This window comes from Serinus canaria, chromosome 1 (assembly GCF_022539315.1).
Source record: "Serinus canaria isolate serCan28SL12 chromosome 1, serCan2020, whole genome shotgun sequence".
Taxonomy (NCBI): Eukaryota; Metazoa; Chordata; class Aves; order Passeriformes; family Fringillidae; genus Serinus; species Serinus canaria.
The window spans coordinates 46,041,686-46,059,622 of NC_066313.1; the positions used below are offsets into that span (position 1 = coordinate 46,041,686).

Here is a 17,937-nt window from a genome sequence, read left to right on the forward strand (position 1 = left end):
TATGTTAGGTTTCAATAAGTGAAAACAAATTCAAATAAAAGCCATGTAAAGAGTTCATAAGAATTTTCCTTTGAATAAAGATAAGTCGTCTTCTAGTTAAAAGCTGAATACTCTCCAGTTGAATAACTTTGCAGATTTAAGTATTTATGTGAGATTAAGATTGCTTATTGTAATTTACAGTGTACTGGAGGAAATCAAAATTTCATGAGAAATAAGGAAATGTGGTAGGAGTATTTAAGACTTCCATAGTTTTATTCACCCATAACAAAGTAGGTAAATTATGAAAACAGTCCTTTGATTTCCTTCCTGATGATGAAAAAAATATAAGTTCTTTCACATATCTAATTTCTGAGATTTCCCTAAAAGTAGGTGCAAATCAAAACCACTTTTGACATCTAGTATTTTTTGTCCTTGCAAAATATTTGTTCTGCCTGTCTTGTTGACAGTACTGCTGAAATACTGAAAAATATGACAGGGGAAACGTAAAATACTTTAGTGGGTAACTTGTTGGATCCATGCCTGACATATCAGTTAGGATGTAGCATGGAAGAAGGTTACTCCCACATTCACATGTTTACTTATGTAAGTGCTTACTAAGGTTATCTCAACACAGAGTCGTGTTCATCTTGGTCACCTTTAATAGAGTATGGAAACAGAGTGATACGAAGTGCAACGTACACAAGTGGTGGGAGAAAATTGTTTCACTGAAGAGTTGTAAACAGATCTCATTTACCGTTTCCAAACTCTTTTTCCCTAAACTCACCTGAATACTACCTTATTGCTCCTCCCTTTCATTGCTAGCAAACACAACCTTTTTGTCATTTGTGTAAGAAATCTAGTAAGAAGTCGACAATCTTCAAATAGCACTTTTGCTTACAAGTTTATCTTACCCAGTCCTGCATAGCTGTATTAGAGTATTAATGTCATTAAAATGTGCAACACAGTGTATGAAAGAAATGCATGAATGTCATCAAAGTGATAAGACATCATTGCTGTGTTGAACTTGAGAGAGAACAGATGTATAGCCCCCAGTAGTGAAAAATGTTGAGATTGTACCTAAAGAATGATGCCTTTGTCACTGATGGAAGTGACAGCAAATTGCTGTTGCTTTTATATTTAGTCCAAGTCAGGTTTTGAACTTATGCGGAATGTAGGAGATCCCATTTCTGCTGCCAGTCTGAACCTGCAGGCTTAGGAGCCAGGAGTGCAAAGGTGTGCTCATGTCCAGTTGACACATCTCCATTGTGATGAGCTGCAGGATTGTAGTTCTCAGAGCCCACAGCCAGAGCTGGAGATATGGAGCACTTTCAGCTGAGGTGGTTTGTGTGGCTGAAGGTCCCAAGAGCTTGTTCTAGCCTCCTGGATCAAATATGGTGCGGAGGAAGTCCATTCCAGAATAATGTAAGAACAGAAGAAGGCAAAGAGACTCTAAAATGATCTTATTTTCCCAATTGAAATGGAAGAGGAAGAATTGATGATACAAATTGTTTAGGGAATGAAGCAGATTTCATTAACTTGAAAATACACAGCTACAATGCTAATGACCTGAGAGAAAGCTTACAAGAAAAAAAGAAAGTTAATGACTTTAAGAATGCTCCCTAAAGTTCTTGAAATAATCTGATATTACAATTTACTTTTCCTTGTCACTCTTCAAAATTTACCTAGTAGTCTGGGGTATCTCTAAGGTACAGAACATTAAAGTGATAAAATGTTAACTGTTTAATTTTTCACCTCTGAATGTGTTACAAGCATTAGAGACATAGGGATGTGGTTATAAACTAGTAAATTTGTAGGTAAAACTTGAAGGTTTTTTTAAACCTTTAATGTTGTATTGGCTGTACATCAGGCCAGCTGATGTACAAACACCTGAGCTTAATGAAGTCCTGCCTCACTAAGTTGTGAATTCTCATTAAATCAAAAAGTTGTAGATACTGAGTCATTAAGAAATCATGCTTAATGCCCTTTGATCCTGATTATCTGTGTGAATTACCAGATTCAAAGTACAACCTAGCTTTTAGTTCAAATACATTGTGTGCTACAAAGCTTTATTAAAAACATTAAACTCATAAAATGTCTTTTGGCATTGTCTCAAATGTGTGTCAAAGTCTGCCATATCCCTTTCCTCAGCCACAATGACACTTCAGAAATAAAAAACAAGGCAATAAATGAAAATATGAGAATAAAGAGGGATATGTAAGTATGATCCCTCTCTCTTTACAGAATAAGGCATCAGGAGCCTGCACATTCACTGTGAATGTTGGGAAAAGATCTTCAAATCCCACAAACATTTCCATGTTGGTGTGACAACACCATGACAGCCATGTACCGTGACACCCCTTTTTAGATAGAAAAGTGAAAGAAGCCCTTTCCCCTTGCAGTTCATCTTTTAAGATTGTATTTGACTTCTTCATGAAGTATATTAAGATTCCCCACAACAAGGAATGGAAAGCAACAATTTTTGATGTCTGACGTAGTATTCCTGTTGGCATTTGAATTTTAATATAGGGGAATCTTGAACCCTCTCATAGGGAAAGCTTAATATTATTTGTCAAGATAACTGATATGACTGAGATATACATATACATGTGTATATATGTATCTGTGTGTATATATATATGTAAATCATAAGTAGGTTTTTAAGAGCTCATTTTTTGTTAGGCCCTTTAAGTGAATAGACATTTATATAAACTGTGCTATTAAAACCAGCCTAATTCTGTGAGGTCTGGTTCCATTGTTGCTATTATATGTTTAGTAACAGCTTTTTCCTTGAGGATGAGTCAGTAGAAATATATAATCACTTGTTAATAAAACTATTTTTCTTCTTTTCCTTCTCATTCTATTTGTTATGATTAAATATTACTATTAGTATGCTTTTAATTTATTGAAATACTAATGAAGTTGGTGATATCTGCTTGAGTTTGTGCACTCTATTAGTTGCCTGAAGTGCTTAAATATACACAGTTGCACTGTAATAAGTGTTTTTTGGGTTTTTTTTTTGTTATGCTGGGCTTTCAATAGTTATTTAGATTGTGCAGAATGTAATGCAAGTCTCTCAGAAGAATCTGTCACCTGCAACCTGTCTCAACCTGTCCATACTCACCGCAACAGTAGGAGCAAAATTCTTGTAGCATGTGTAGTATGTTCTAGTAGAATAAGACCAGACTCTTTTCAAGCTTCTTTCATCTCCTGAACTCACTATGTGTATTGGCAAATGAGGAGGCCATATGGTCTGCCTTTCAGATGATTTTCACTGAACTCTCAATGTCCTTTCTGAGGAGAACTGACTAGACCGGAAGGCCATCTGAAAGGAATTGTGTGATGCTGTGATCCTTTTCTTTCAATCTTGCATTAATACCTGTGCAAAGACATGAAGGATTTGTGTGTGTAACTATTCTTTGGCAGGAATAAATTTTTTTTTGAAAAGTAAATCTTAAAGTGGAAATTGTTTGAAATTGTATCTGTAAAGATCATCAGAGATCTTTTTTTTCTGGGAAACTTATAATAGAAGGTTACATTATAATTTTAGCGAGTTGCAAGTCTTCACTTTTCTGCAAGATATTTCTTACTGTCTTGTACCTATAGTGTTTATTTGAAAGGAGAGGACTTCAATTAATTTTCCATCAGTATATATGAAGGCTGCTGAGTTCTTATTTCATGATCCCTACAGCTGGCTGTTCTGTTGAGTTACTCTTGAAGCCATTTATTCCTGCCTCTGTTGAGATTATGTGCTTGTGAGGACTTCATTTAATACTGCTCTATTGGAATAGAGTGAAAAAGAAATGTCAATAACTTTCCATAGATGAAGAGAATTCTTAGTTATCATTAACTGTAGAGTTGCTTCAGTTTAATGGCCACTTTACTCATCCTTCAGCTTTTAATACTAATACATTGTTTCATTTGAAATTGATCTTTCCCCATTGGATTAAGAATGCATTTGTATTTTAGTCTTTTGTTAAAAATGCAACAATCTTTACAGAGCTGTTGAAATATTGAAGTATTAGTCACTGAAGGTAACATTTCCCTTAATGAAAATTTACTTTCTTTTGTAGCATAAATTGGTACTATCAAAATATGTAACATTTTATAGTCATACAGCTAATTTCTAAATGGATTTTTAGGAGACTGTTACCATTTAGCAGTGCCTATTATAATTCATTTTTTAAGTTAGTACACTGATCAGCAATATACTACAATATTGCTTATCTATAAATGTGTGTACACACATGTATGTGTATTAATACAAAGAAAAGTTCTAGCCTAGAAAAGTGCAGACTTTTGTCCTTCCGTATTTGTATAATTTACAGTTTTATAAAAAGAATAAATGGTGTAAAAGACACAATTAAAAAGAAAGGCAGATGATTCTACCAGTTGCATTTTAAAAATCTTGTTCATTTTGTTGGAACTGTTTACTTTTGAGGAACAAAAGAGAATTATGCTGAATTAATAAATATGGTTTTTGAGATGTTAAAGGAGTAAATGAGAAGAGCTAAATGAAAGGTTACAAATATTCTTTTAATATCATTAGGATAATATAGCTTCAAAGTAATTTTTCCCAAGGTACTGATTACTTGTTAATACTGAAACTTATTTGCTTTTGTCTTTTGTTTTAAAAAAGAAAAAATGAAATGTAGGTGGGATGAGATTACTTTAGGGACACGGTACGAGTGTGAAATCACTCCTACACACATTACTGATGATGTATTTTGAGAACTCTGCATACAGTAACTCATGATTGAAGTTAAATAAACTAGTTTATGTAACTAAAAAGTGTGTATGCAAAAGAAATTCCTCTCACTTTCATTAGTTGGATATTTGCTTAAATTACTCTGGTTACCAGAGTTTTTGTAATTAATTTATTCAAATAGCTGAGTAAATAACTAACCATTCTTAATTAGAGAAGAATTCTCAGCTGTCATCAGAATGTTAAATATGAAAGCTGTGTCTCTTCTATCCTTTCAAGGAAAAGATTTAGTATGACTAATACAATTCTGACTGTATAGAAGAGAATGTACATCCCAATCTGAACTGAGCAATAATACCTTTCAATGATTTTTCTTTGGTGTTAGTCTGAACACCTGAATATGTCTGATCTTCCGCTAGTAAATAACTGCAGGGAGTTTTTTTGAAGGGTTATCTCTTCCTCAGCAGCGCCCTGGAATGTCTATTTTACACCTAATTTTTATAAGTAAGCAAATCTGAGAACTCTGCATGCAATAACTCTTGAAGTAATTAGACTGTTTGGTAACTGAAAAGAGTGTATGCAAAAAAGTTGCCCTTATTTTTCTCCTTAATGCACTGTGTTTAGAAGCAGAGTTTCTCAGGCATCAGTGGAGTTGCCCCTGGAATGCTGAAGGTGAACACCAGCCAATAAAATAATTTCAAATAAATTAGAAAATTCCAAAGGAATGTTTAATAGACTTAATATCATGAGATGTTACCTATTTGTACATATCAAATAGATCATTTGGAGGATGACTTCTCAATATAACAGTTACAGGAAAATAGGTAATTACTCCCCTGAAGTTATTAATAGTAGCATATTGTGTATTATTAACACACTCATTTATGGGCTGTATTACTGGAGATATTTATAACTGTGGAGTTCTAATAAAAGGTACATGCATTATTAGGTGAAGTGAGTTACAGCTCAGCAAACTCCATTGACTGCTCATGTAACTGTTAAGTAAACACTCCCATAGTCATTAATATTTTATCTTTTTGCAGTTTAATGAACTATCTTTTAGATACAGCATTATTTTGACTTGTCTTCCCTTTTCAGCTACTTATGTTTTTCATTTCAGTTCTTCATGTATATTGTAAGTTCCCAAGCCCTCTTTATCTGCAATAAGCAAAGATTTTGGGAAAAAGATATCTGTTCAGTCATGCTCTTAGTGTCTTAACTTTCAAGGATTTCTATATCTATATGAAGAGTTAAGTGTCTCACCTGCTCAGAATGCTGTTGGTAGTGAAGGATGCTTTTCTGAAATTGCTAATTTTTTTTTTTTTGATGACAGATTTGATCTAGAATGTCTTCTTGTATTTCTTTAAGGAATGTCACTGTCAGCAGGATCTTCTCCTCTTCATTCTCCCAAAATAACTCCTCATACATCTCCTGCTCCCCGAAGAAGAAGTCATACTCCTAACCCAGCAAACTATATGGTGCCTACTAGTGCCTCTGCGTCTGTCGCTAACGCTGTCTCTCAGCCTCCATCTACTGGCCAGGTGATCCAGAAGGAAACAGTGGGTGGAACAACATACTTCTACACTGATACAACTCCAGCACCTCTCACAGGAATGGTATGTTGACTTTCAGTACATAGCTGTCTGGAGTTTCTAAGTGCTGGATTGGCTGATACTACAGGTGTTACTTTTAACGCTTATAAACCGCTTATTCTGTATGAAGGTGAGGCCTTTTAGTTATTTTAGTTGTTTTCCAAAATCACTGAAATATAAGGACCAGAGAAATTTTTATATATTTCTACAGCTGTGTAGAGCTTTCTGGGGTTTTAACACAGCAATAGCAAGAAAGCATTCTGTATGTCTCAGTGAATACATTCCTAATGAGAAAACATCAAAAAGTCAAGTTTGTTTTTTTTTTTGATAGGTTAAATAGCTCTTTTATTTACAGTGATGGGAAAAAGGCAGTTACAAAACTGTGAAAATAACTATGTACATACATATATACACATACACCTCTGTCTCCCTTGAAATCTATAGTAGTGAATACCACATTAAAAAATCGTAACATATCTGACAACATATTTGTAACTTGTACATGAGGATTTCATAGTTTGAACTGAAAGAGTGAGAAAATTCTTTGTTTACTTTATCCTTAAGGACTTGAAAAAAGATTTTTGAAATATTTTGTTTTTAGGTTTTTCCAAACTACCACATCTACCATCCAGCTGCACCTCATGTTGCTTACATGCAGCCAAAAGCAAATGCACCTTCCTTCTTCATGGCAGATGAGCTCAGACAGGTAAGATGTTAGAGAGTTTAAAGGAAAATGTAATATCTTGGCAAAAAGTAAAAAATTGTTAATGGTAGAACAGAAATAGACACTTGAAATATGTGCAGTAAGTTTTTCCAGTGGAGAATTTGAAAACTCAAATCTTGTAATAGGTGGAGTACAACAGAGGGTCGGGGTGAGTTACAGCATATATGACTGCAATCTAATCTGCATGCCATGATTTGCTATTCAGCTCAGTACTATCACTGATGTGTTTTTTTTGGTGTGCATGGGTTTATTTTTATAGCATTATTTTAAGCTGCAATACTATTCAGTTTGAAAGTCTCCCACTGAAATGGAAGTGTATGCAGGTGTTAGTTGAAGAGCTCTGCTCAGGGTTCATCATCTCAAGGCTGTCTGTGAGTGTTATTAATTTCAGCTTTACTGTAGTAGCTGCCTTTGTCAGTGCCAGCTGTTTCAAATGTCTTCTGAAGCTCCTTTAAGAATTTAGGTATTTTATCATTCAAATTTTCAAGCTATTTGTCTTCTGACCCTCTCTGCCCTTTGCATTAATTCTCTATTTTAGTACAGGTAGCTAGTACTTCAAAGACACTGTTTTCTTAAATCATCAAAAATAATGAGCTGAATTATAATGTTCAAAACTTAACTTAATTTTTCCTTTAGGAACTCATCAACAGACACTTAATAACTATGGCCCAGATTGATCAGGCTGATATTCCTGGTAAGTAAGTGTTTCTCAAAACTCTGAACAGTGATCATGTTTTTCTGCAACTAGGTACATTCATCTATATTAACAACCTCTTGCAAAAACTGTTTTTATTTTTTCATGGAGCTTTAATCATCAGCCTGGGCCATGGTTAACCAATTGCAGTGTTTCAGAAATGTGAATTATTCTTTCTGTCTTCTATTGTAATTTTCTTCAGCTTTGAAACTCCTTAATGGTTAGGAATAGTTCAAACTGCTGAGAAAAGAAAAATCATTAAGGCAGTTAAGCCCTGTGAAGAACAGTTTTGTATTGCTTTGTAGATATTAGGTACTTCTTTAAATGATGCATAAATTTTTCAAAGGTGGTATGTGAACTGGAAAAGCAGTTTGTTTTGAAGTGACTTGGCTGGTATATCAGAGAAGGCTTTGTGCTAGCTGTCAGGCAGAACAACTGTATACTATTTACTGTGATTTGGCTTTTGGGGAATTTACATTATTCAGCTTGAATTAAACAATTTTTGCTTGCAGTATCTTCTCAAATGTGTGCATAAAATGATAATGATGCAGTTAAAAACTGCAGTTTAGTGTTCTAATCCAGATGAAGTGCGAGGGTAATCTCTTAATCTGATTTGCAAACCTTTTGCACTTCTCTCTCCCTCTTTTATATACCAGTATATTAAAACACATAAGACTGATACTTGCTACTTTTCTGATGAAAATGTGTTTTTTTCTGTGGTATGAAGTCTGCATGGAAATTGGTGCTTATTATTGAATCAGTGTAGGAAAAAACACCAAAGAAATTCATAAGGGTGAATTTCTAAGGCAAATGAGAAAATGGCAGATGGAATGGAAATGGCATCTATTCCATTGATTTTACTTGGTGTAGCACTTTTGCTGAAGACAATAATTTTAGGTCACTGGGATCACTTCTGGGAACCTACCAATATGTTGGTGTTAAAGCAAAAATAGTGAATTTGAACTTCACGTGCACTTAAAAAATGGAGGTGATAATTTGTATATTAGTGAAAGTCATTTTAATTTTCTCTGCTACTCAGTAATTTTCTCAAAGTCAGCTGAGGCCTGACATGTTTCTGTGTATAAACTGATTCTAGCAGTTCCTGCGGAAGTGGACAGCTACCACAGCCTCTTTCCTTTGGAACCACTGCCACCACCCAATCGGATACAGAAAACGAGCAACTTTGGGTACATTACATCGTGCTATAAAGCTGTAAATAGTAAAGATGACCTGCCCTATTGCCTTCGGAGGATACATGGTGAGAAAAATTGAGTTCTCACAGTAGGACTAGCATTCTGAAGTGTACCAGTCATATTTTAGAGTCTGGTTCCTTCTCAGCAGTTTCAGACTAAATGCTAAAGTAAAAATTTCTCATTCTAAACATTATACTTTAAACCATGGGTTTCATTTTTTTCTCTAGGTTTCCGTCTTGTTAACACAAAGTGCATGGTATTGGTTGACATGTGGAAAAAGATTCAGCACTCAAATATCGTAACTTTGCGTGAAGTGTTTACCACTAAAGCTTTTGGAGAACATTGTGAGTTTTTCTTTTTTCTTTCCCACTATCCCTCCCCCCCGACTCCCTCCAGCTGATGTGTCCATACTTTTTTCAAATATGCTGGAGTTAGTAAATATCACCTGTTTCTATTTTTAAGCTCTAGTTTTTGCATATGATTTTCATGCTGGAGGAGAGACTATGATGAGCAGACACTTCAATGACCCTAGTGCTGATTCCTATTTCACCAAACGGAAATGGGGTAAGGAAACTACACTATGATATAATACTTCTATACACTGTTTCAGCAGTAAACATCTGGTCACAAATAGTTGTTCAGCTTAATTTTTTGGTTAACAAGTTCTGTCATGCCATAAGCTATATTGATATGAGAGAGTTCTTCTTCACTTCCTATTTGTAAAATTTTTTTACATTATCAAACAAATATAAAATTGATGTCAGCATGTAAGGGAATTACAACTCTTTGAGAGAAAAATAAGTTGGAACAAAACCAGGAGCTAGGAGCTCTAGTGTCCTTATTACAGGTCTTTCACCGGGTAACACCTAACATTTAATGGCAATGGTTCCAAAATTCAAAAGATATGCTGTGCCAATTTGGTGCTTGCTGTTTAGGTGTCCTACCCTTCTGTTTTTTTCCTCATTATGAGGAATAATTAGACAGTATTTTATTTGATTTGAAATGTAAAGTACAAGTTAAGACAAGAAATGGGTTGAAAAGTCCCTGTACCTTATTCTTTTCAGACACCAACTTCACATCTTACATCTGAAATTTTTTTTTAATGATGTTTATACATAGCTTCAATGGAGTCACTACATCAACATTCTTAAATGAAATCTGTCACAGGATGGTCTTTGGCTCAGCAAGTAGCCTAGTAGAGCTCATATGCTTGTGGCTAAAGCCTTTTCCTCTCCAAAACAGTGTGCTGTCAATCATTCTTCCTGTTAGGACCAATTCATGACCCCTGCAGTCTTACAAACTGCAGTCAGGTGTTTGAAACACAAACAGTGCCATGCTGAGAAAGAGAGGTGGTCACTGCTGAATGGAATCAGAGAAAGACTTCAGGTAGAAAAGTACTCTGCAGAGCTTTTTTGGACCAACTTCTTGCTTGATGCAGGACCAATGCTGAAATTAGATCCAGCACTAAAGATGACCAGATGACTGTGACATGGCCTGGTTTTGTTTTTTTTATTAGAGAAGATCTTCCCTAAATATCTTTAGGCTGCCAGTGTTTGAAGAGAAACAGAAGCTAAGGTTTTTTTCTTTCTTGTGCCTTTTGAAATTAGAGCTTTTAGCTGTGAATTCAAACTGTTTCAAAGGTTGTGATCTAGAACTTCACTTGGCTATCTTTTATATCAGAGTATAGTGGTTTGGTAGTGTGTGAATATGTTCAAAGGCTTGAAGAAAACCTTCTATACATTCAAAGACTTGTGCATACCTTATATACTGCATAATTCTCACTGACTTTGCACTGAGCTGACCATTATAAATGTAGATGGAACTTGATTTCCACCACTGATTTTGCTGGTAATATTTCAGATGGAGGAAACCCCAGTTTGATGTGTCATATCCTGTGGCAAATCAGAGTGCAATTACAGATTAAATGAGCCTGATGTGAAACTAATCTGGTGAGATAAAACTGGAAGATCTACTGCTAGGTTAATGACTGTTACGTGCAGGACTAGACTCCTGACCGTTTCCTAGTCATGGTTTTCAATTTCCATGTGAATCAGTCTTTGTTATGTTTTTGTATCTACCTAGAGAATCATAGTAGAATGATGTCTGTTCTAGATAAAATAATAGAAGTTACAATAAAATTCTTAGGAACACGTTCTTTTGTCACACTGGAAAATAATTAAGTTACGGCCCTATAAAGGGCAGTCATGTCTCATTAATCTATCAAAGTTCTTTAAAGGAAGATCCAGTAGATAAGACCTTGGAATTTTCAATGAAGTCCAACAGAGTCTTTAAAAGAACCTAAGTAGTCATATGACAGAGAAGGTTCTCAGGTTAATGCCTGGTTAGAATATTGGAAACAGAAAGAGTGAACAGTGAAGATCACTGATGGGTCTCACAAGACTTCCTGGGAGTTGTATTTCTTAACACAGTCACTTGTTTGCTCTGAAGATAAATGGTCTGTCAAAGTTTGCTGGTAATACCAAATTATTTGGATTGTTAAAAACAAAGGCCAGTTGTGATTGATTGCAGAAGGATCTTACAAAACTGGAACTCCTACTGATAATACAGCAGGTGATGTAATGTAAACCAATGTGATCAAAGGGAAAATGGAACTCGTTTTAAACATGAAGTGATGGCCTCTGTTGTGACTGTTGCCACTCAGTAACAGGTCTGGGACCACAGCTAGGTAGATTGAAGAAAATACTGTCCTCTTGCTGAATAACTATAAGTAGGAAATAGGTTGATGTAGCTTATTAAGAAAAGAGCAGTGAAATGGTGGACATTGTATTCAAGTTGTGTGTGCCTGATAGACTCCTCTCTGTAGCTGTGTTCCTCCTCATGCATTTTGAAATGTGTAGAAGAGCAGTGAAGAAGTTGAGATGAGGTGACAGGGATGATCAAAGGTGTGGAACAGCTGGATGAAGAACAGCAAAGTGGAATAATGCTTTTCATGCTTTTAAAGATGGAAAGGAATATAATGGGGTTAAAAATGACTGGAATATGGTCTGAAAAATCATCTAGAATAACGAAGAAATTAATAAAAAAAGTTTATTATTTCTTCCAGCCTAAAACTAAGGACTTACCAATGAAACTAGACAGGTAGCAAATTCAAAACCTACTATGTAAAGATAATTAAGCCATGGAACTTTCATAGATTATTGTAGACATTTGCCTAGGTTCAAGGTGGAAGTTGGCTTACTCATGGAGGAGAAATATTTGGGGACTGCATAGGCATGATATTTACTTCTGGGCTGCAAATCACTGGAGGCTAATAGAATATTCCACTTATTTATGTTTATGCACTTCAGTATTCATGGCAAGCTGATTTTAGTGTATGTGTCTTTGAAACAGGCTCATGGGCTCTCTGGACCCTTTGTTTCACCTACTTCAGCTTCCTTTTATAGGCAGGAATAATTTAGGGAGGTGGAAATAAGACATCATTGTCTGTTCAAACCAAAGAATTACTTAATTAAAATGAGCTGTTGCATCAGAACTTACAGGGATATGTAGGAAAGATAATTGTCTCCTGACTGTGGCACTTACTACCTGCTCTTTCAATATTTTCAGTAGATAAATTAGGCGTAAAGTTACCTGAATTCCCAAATTTTGCCAAATCTTTCTGCATATCTTTGCTTTGGCCTTTCTTTTTTTTTTTTTTTTTTTTTTTTTTTTTTTTCTTTTAATAACTCCTGCTTTCTAGTCTGGTCCTCAGTAGAGAGAGCAATTTAAGTGAGAAAAATAAGATTGCATACCTATAACTTGATTTCTCAGAATTGCCTGCCTTCATGGATCCTTTCTCCATCCCCTCACAGAGTTTCTTGGCCGTCTGCCTGCCTAGAGGAGACTCCCAAGAGAAGCAGGGGAATGGATGGAAGTTGGGTACTCTGCAGCATGAGGCCCAGATTAGTAGAATTGCTTATAAAGGTTTTAGGAGGCACAACACTGTGAACCTGATCAGTGAACTCAGAGAATTTGATTTCAGGTATGCAACCTTATTTATGTTGAACACTTGAGTTGGCAACATAAGACCTTGATAGTTAAAAGATGAGGATTATGGTTTACATGGCTGTCTTGCATGTCACTGGTGTCAATGTGGTCAGTCTTGGGTGTTTTCTTCTTGCCATGTTATTTGCAGACACTGTTACAGGACTACCTTGCTAGAGATTTGGCGTGGGGGAGAAAAATAGCAGCTTACATTTATTTTTATGCTGTAAACTAATGTCTCTGACTTCTGAATGGAGTAGAATTTGTTGCTTGTGTTCTTTATTCAGTGATACCTCCTCTTCCTTCAGATGGTACAGTGTGATAATCTAACATTGTTCTGTCATATTTAACTAAATTTGCACGGTTTAAAATCAGGTATCTGAATTTTTAGTTAATCACTACTCAAAGTGCATTTATTTGAAAAGTTTCTTCTTATATCATTTGCACTTATATTTCCTCAAAACATTTCTTCATACTCTAAACATTAAATCTGTTGCTCTGGAACTTTTTGGTATTTCCTCCACCTTTCTTATATTCCTTAGCTTCAGACTATAGCACGTATTAGTGCATTTATCTCTGCCGAAATTACATTCTCTTTGCATTAGCTAGTTAACCCAAAAGTACTGAAATGCTGCTCTTAACAGTCCAATAATTGAATGGTAAACCAAATTCTGAATGTATGTACTTTAAAACTTAACAGCCAGAAAATCCTGGCAAATTAACAGAAACTATTGGCAGCTGCCAGAAAGGTTTGTCCTGATGAGTTTTTGTGGTTGGCAGAGATAAGCATGCCTTTGTTATGTCCTTTGGTCTGCTTTTAAACACTCAGAGTAATTAAATGTTGGCGTACACGCTGTTAGCAGGAGTTTTCAGTCTCTGTTTTTCAGCAAACAAATACTTTCTGATGAAGATAAGCATGGTCTGGGAAACTTGCTTTGCTTTTGACACATTAATAGTAGTATGTCATGCACAAAAATGGACTTCACTGCTGACTTTACCGTTTTTACATCCTCACATGCTGAATGTTTTTTTATAAAATACCCCTTCTATTGAAAAAGAAATAAGTTGTGTGATGACTTGATGAATAGCGTGTGATGAGGAGTAAGAATATTTGAATATTGAAAGTCAGCATGATGTTTTTGAAGACAAAATATGTGACTAATATTTATCCTAAAATACCTTTGCCAAAAGCTGCAACTTTTTCCAAGTAAGTTCAAGTTTTCATTAGCTTTGGATTTTTTGCAAAAATTACTGCTGCATTCTAGTAGTTCAGAACCTTTCTGTATATTGAAAACAGGGAAATGTAAAACCAAACCCCAAGTTTCCCTGAAGAAAGGATGAAGACTACTGCATTTGTCTTGCTTTCAGAAGTTTAACTTAGGAACGCCAAGTAAACACCGAACAATTCACAGTTCTGAATGTAAAAGACTGGTTTACAAGCCTGAGAGATTCAATTTAGTAAACAGCTGAATCTTTCATTTGTTTTTTTTTCCTTCATTATGTGTGAGAATTGTGTTTTCTTGGCATGCTTTCAGTGTTCCTGATGTTGTCAAACAGGTGTCAAGCAGGAACACCTGCTGTGTTCCCAGGTCTTACTTCCCATCCCAGGATTATTCCTGGATTCATACTTGCTCTGGAGAACAGAATTTCATTTGAATGCTTTTTTTAACAAGCATAAAACTTAAAATGTACACATGCACACTGGTGCAGAGGGTAATTTTTTGTTACGTTGTCAACAGCGTACCACAGAACTGAAAATAAGTGTCAGGATTTTTATTTATGTTTATCCCAGTGTGGCAAGAAAAAATAATGGATAACCTGTGTTTTTGAAATGGCAGGTTTAAAATGTTTAATCTTTTTCATTAGTGGCTGTATTCTACATCACAGAGATGAAATTATTGGGGGAGGGGAATCTACCATGCAGTAGGTGGGAAGAACACAGTCTGAAATTTTGCTTGTTGTAGTCATAGATTGAGCCTGTGGTGGGAAGTCTTTGCAAATCAACCATGGAATTTCTTAAAAAAACACCTTTTCAAGTAATACTCTGATTTGGGTAATGTTTACTTATATTCTTGTGATGTTTTCCCTTGTGTTCAGCACTGTTTGGAAAGCTTTCCAACTATGTGTTTCTCCTGAAGAGCAAGCTTTTGGGTCTCATCTCCTTGGGTCCTTGCTCAAGTGCTGTCTGCAGCAGGTCTGATTGGCTTCTTGGGACATACACTATAGTCAGCATTGCAGCCAACTGAACTGCTTTTAATCCTGCTTATTTTGAAGAGATAGATATGTAAGAGGACCTTTCAAAGCTGCTTCTTCCCATGTTTTAGCTTGTACCTTTAGTGTATGTGAATGCGGGGTGCAGCCAACTGGTGCAAAAGCAGCAGCCTAGATTTGGCTATAGCCTCAAGTAAGTTTTTCCAGTAGTAAAATAACGTTGCTTGAGATTTTCTGATAGATGAGGGGAAGCTGTCTCACACTCTGGTCTTTCAGTGTATATTGGATAGTGTCTTGGTTACATTGCCTTAATTTGAAAATCATAGGGCAGGTGCTGTTATGCATGCACAAAAATAACTGACAAGTTTCAGCTTCTCTCTCTCTTTGGGATATTATAGTGACATTTCTATTCTGGACTTACTTTGTACAGATATAACTGACTTACAGTATCCATGCACATCCCTGTTAAACTTACTGCTCATGTTGCTGTTCACCAGATACAAAGTGCATTCTGCAGCAAGTAGTAAAGGGTCTCAACTAGTACAGGAGGTTGTGTCTTTTCAGTCATTTTATATTATAATTTTTGTCAATCTGAAGAAGAGAGAGTTATGAGGGAAAAAGTTTGCTACATGAGACTTGGAATGATGGTTTTTATGGGAAGTGATTTGCATAATGATTCATCAGGGGGCCAGAAAAAACAAACAATATCTCATTATGTTCAGCTTTCAATAGACATGCCAAGTTTGTTGCTTTTAAAAGGAGTCAGCATTTTGATCTTCGTAATCTGTTGTTGTTATATCACAATGGTTCTGTTGTCATTATATTGCAAAGGTTCTATATTGCTAGAGTTTCGTACCTCCTCGACGTTTCTCATAGGCAGCTCCTCTAAGCACTGACTCTTCCTTCTTCTCACAGTAGCCAACTGACTCCAGTTCCCCCTCAACCAACCAATCCATTCTTTTATAACACTCTTCTTCTTACTGGCCACAGCTGAGGCCTGTTAAAGTCAGGCCTGTTCTTAATCTCTAATAATTGGCTCAGCTGCAACTCCTTAAGGGGTAAGATTACTTTCTATACTACCTTTATTTTCTTATATTGTATCCTCCTACAACAATCTAAACCAAAGTACCTTAAACCTGAAAAGCAAACTAAAATTTCAAAAATGGACAATACAAAGCTCAAATGAAAGCTTGTAACATTCCCAGCCCATCACCCTAAAGTCAGTAAAATTTCCAAGTAAAAAGTTATCAGGAATGCGTTCCACTTTTTTTTCACTGTGCATATATTTTGTGCGTGCATATGCATGCAAGTATGCACATGTTTACTTTGATCAAATGCTCAGATGTTGATTTGGTTGTGTAGGACAAGGGGAAAAAAAAACCCCAATCTCAAAAAACAACAAGAACAAAAAACAAAACAACCCAAAACCCCCAAACAAACAAATAAACAAAACACTAAAAAGAAATAAATGTTTAGAGAAGAGCACAGTCAGTTCACAGCAAAACCAATCAGATGCTTACAGGATTTTACTTAATACTGATGATATTACTGGTCACAAAATAAGCAAAATCATTACTGAGGCAACCTCTTGAAATATCTCTTGTGGTTTGTAAAATTGAGATGTACTGTCTTATACTGGATGTATTTTCTTCTGCTTCAACTTTGTGCAAGGCAAACAATGCCTGCTTACTTGAATTATTCACATCATACTTAAAATAACTTTTGTTATCTATATTTTCATTTTTTCATCTGTGACTCAGTATTGCTCAAACTGTAATGTAGGATTTGAGTGTGTGTTTGCAAAGATTGAGTTTTACTTTTGAAAGGAGAACTACAAATTCATTTGGAGGGGTAATAATGCATTTCTTTCATATGACCTTTGGAATAAGGGTCATGCAGTGATGACTTCTCAGGGAGCTGTGTCACAGCAGAACATACAAGTTGGGTTCAGTGATGTTTAGCCTCCAAATCTTTGTCTGATTTGCTCATATAGGTTGAAATTAGCTTGTTATTTTTTATTAGATGATAGAAAATGTTTAATTGGGAAGCCTGCCTGCAATAAAGGAGGTAAAATTTTGCAGCTATTGTGGTAAATACTCTTTGTTTCAGGATACTGGTGTTTTTACTTCTGAAGTACCTGCATCTTTTGATGTACCATCTACTTTGAGCAATTTCCAATCAGTGCTTGTTCTCCACTTCAAAACATAATTTCCCTGAATATGGGGATGAAATAAATAATGCCTAATGCATTATCAGCATTTTCAAAAAACCACCATGTGAAACCAACCAATGAAGAAAAATTTATTCCCAAACTCACCTTTAAAGCAGCATAGATGTGTCTTTCAAGGACTATTAAGAGTTAAATGAAATGAGTGTGTGAGTTAATTGTATATTTCAAGGTGTTTTACTTTGCTTTTTGCACAGCAGCCTTCCATTGATGCTCACAATGTTTTGGTTCTAGGTCAGCATGATGGACCTCTGCCACGGCAGCATGCGGGGTTGCTTCCAGAGTCTTTGATATGGGCATATATTGTGCAGCTCAGCTCTGCCTTACGGACCATTCACACAGCAGGACTGGCGTGCAGAGTTATGGATCCAACCAAGATTCTGGTAACAGGAAAAACAAGGTAATGAAAGCACTCAGTCTCACTGTGCTCTGTGTTCCTGGCAGCTGCTGACTGTGCACCTGGTATATAAATAGCTACTAAGTTCTCTCAACTGTCCCAAGGCATTGTGCTAAAGCTTATAACTTTGGTTTTTTAAAGGTCTTCTAAAACATATTTTGGGAACACTTACGCATTATCCTCAAAGTACAGATCAGACCCACTACTGTCAGTTTAGAAATTTCTTGATTTATT

The 17,937-nt window shown here is 35.7% G+C and overlaps 1 protein-coding gene across 6 annotated transcripts in view; it reads left to right on the plus strand.

Moving 5' to 3' along the window:
• Positions 1-17,937, plus strand: part of PAN3 (poly(A) specific ribonuclease subunit PAN3) — a 550,273-nt gene that overhangs the window by 45,138 nt on the left and 487,198 nt on the right. For 5 of the 6 annotated variants that reach the window (XR_003945505.2, XM_050971122.1, XM_030233970.2 and 2 more), the window contains 7 exons: positions 6,050-6,297; positions 6,875-6,979; positions 7,634-7,691; positions 8,788-8,949; positions 9,112-9,228; positions 9,347-9,448; positions 17,541-17,706. Coding sequence is in view for 5 of the 6 variants with exons in the window: in XM_050971122.1 (XP_050827079.1) it covers positions 6,050-6,297; positions 6,875-6,979; positions 7,634-7,691; positions 8,788-8,949; positions 9,112-9,228; positions 9,347-9,448; positions 17,541-17,706 (958 nt within the window). In the remaining variant the exon portion in view is untranslated. The remainder of the gene's footprint in view (positions 1-6,049; positions 6,298-6,874; positions 6,980-7,633; positions 7,692-8,787; positions 8,950-9,111; positions 9,229-9,346; positions 9,449-17,540; positions 17,707-17,937) is intronic. The other variant, XM_030233967.2, reaches the window with a different exon arrangement.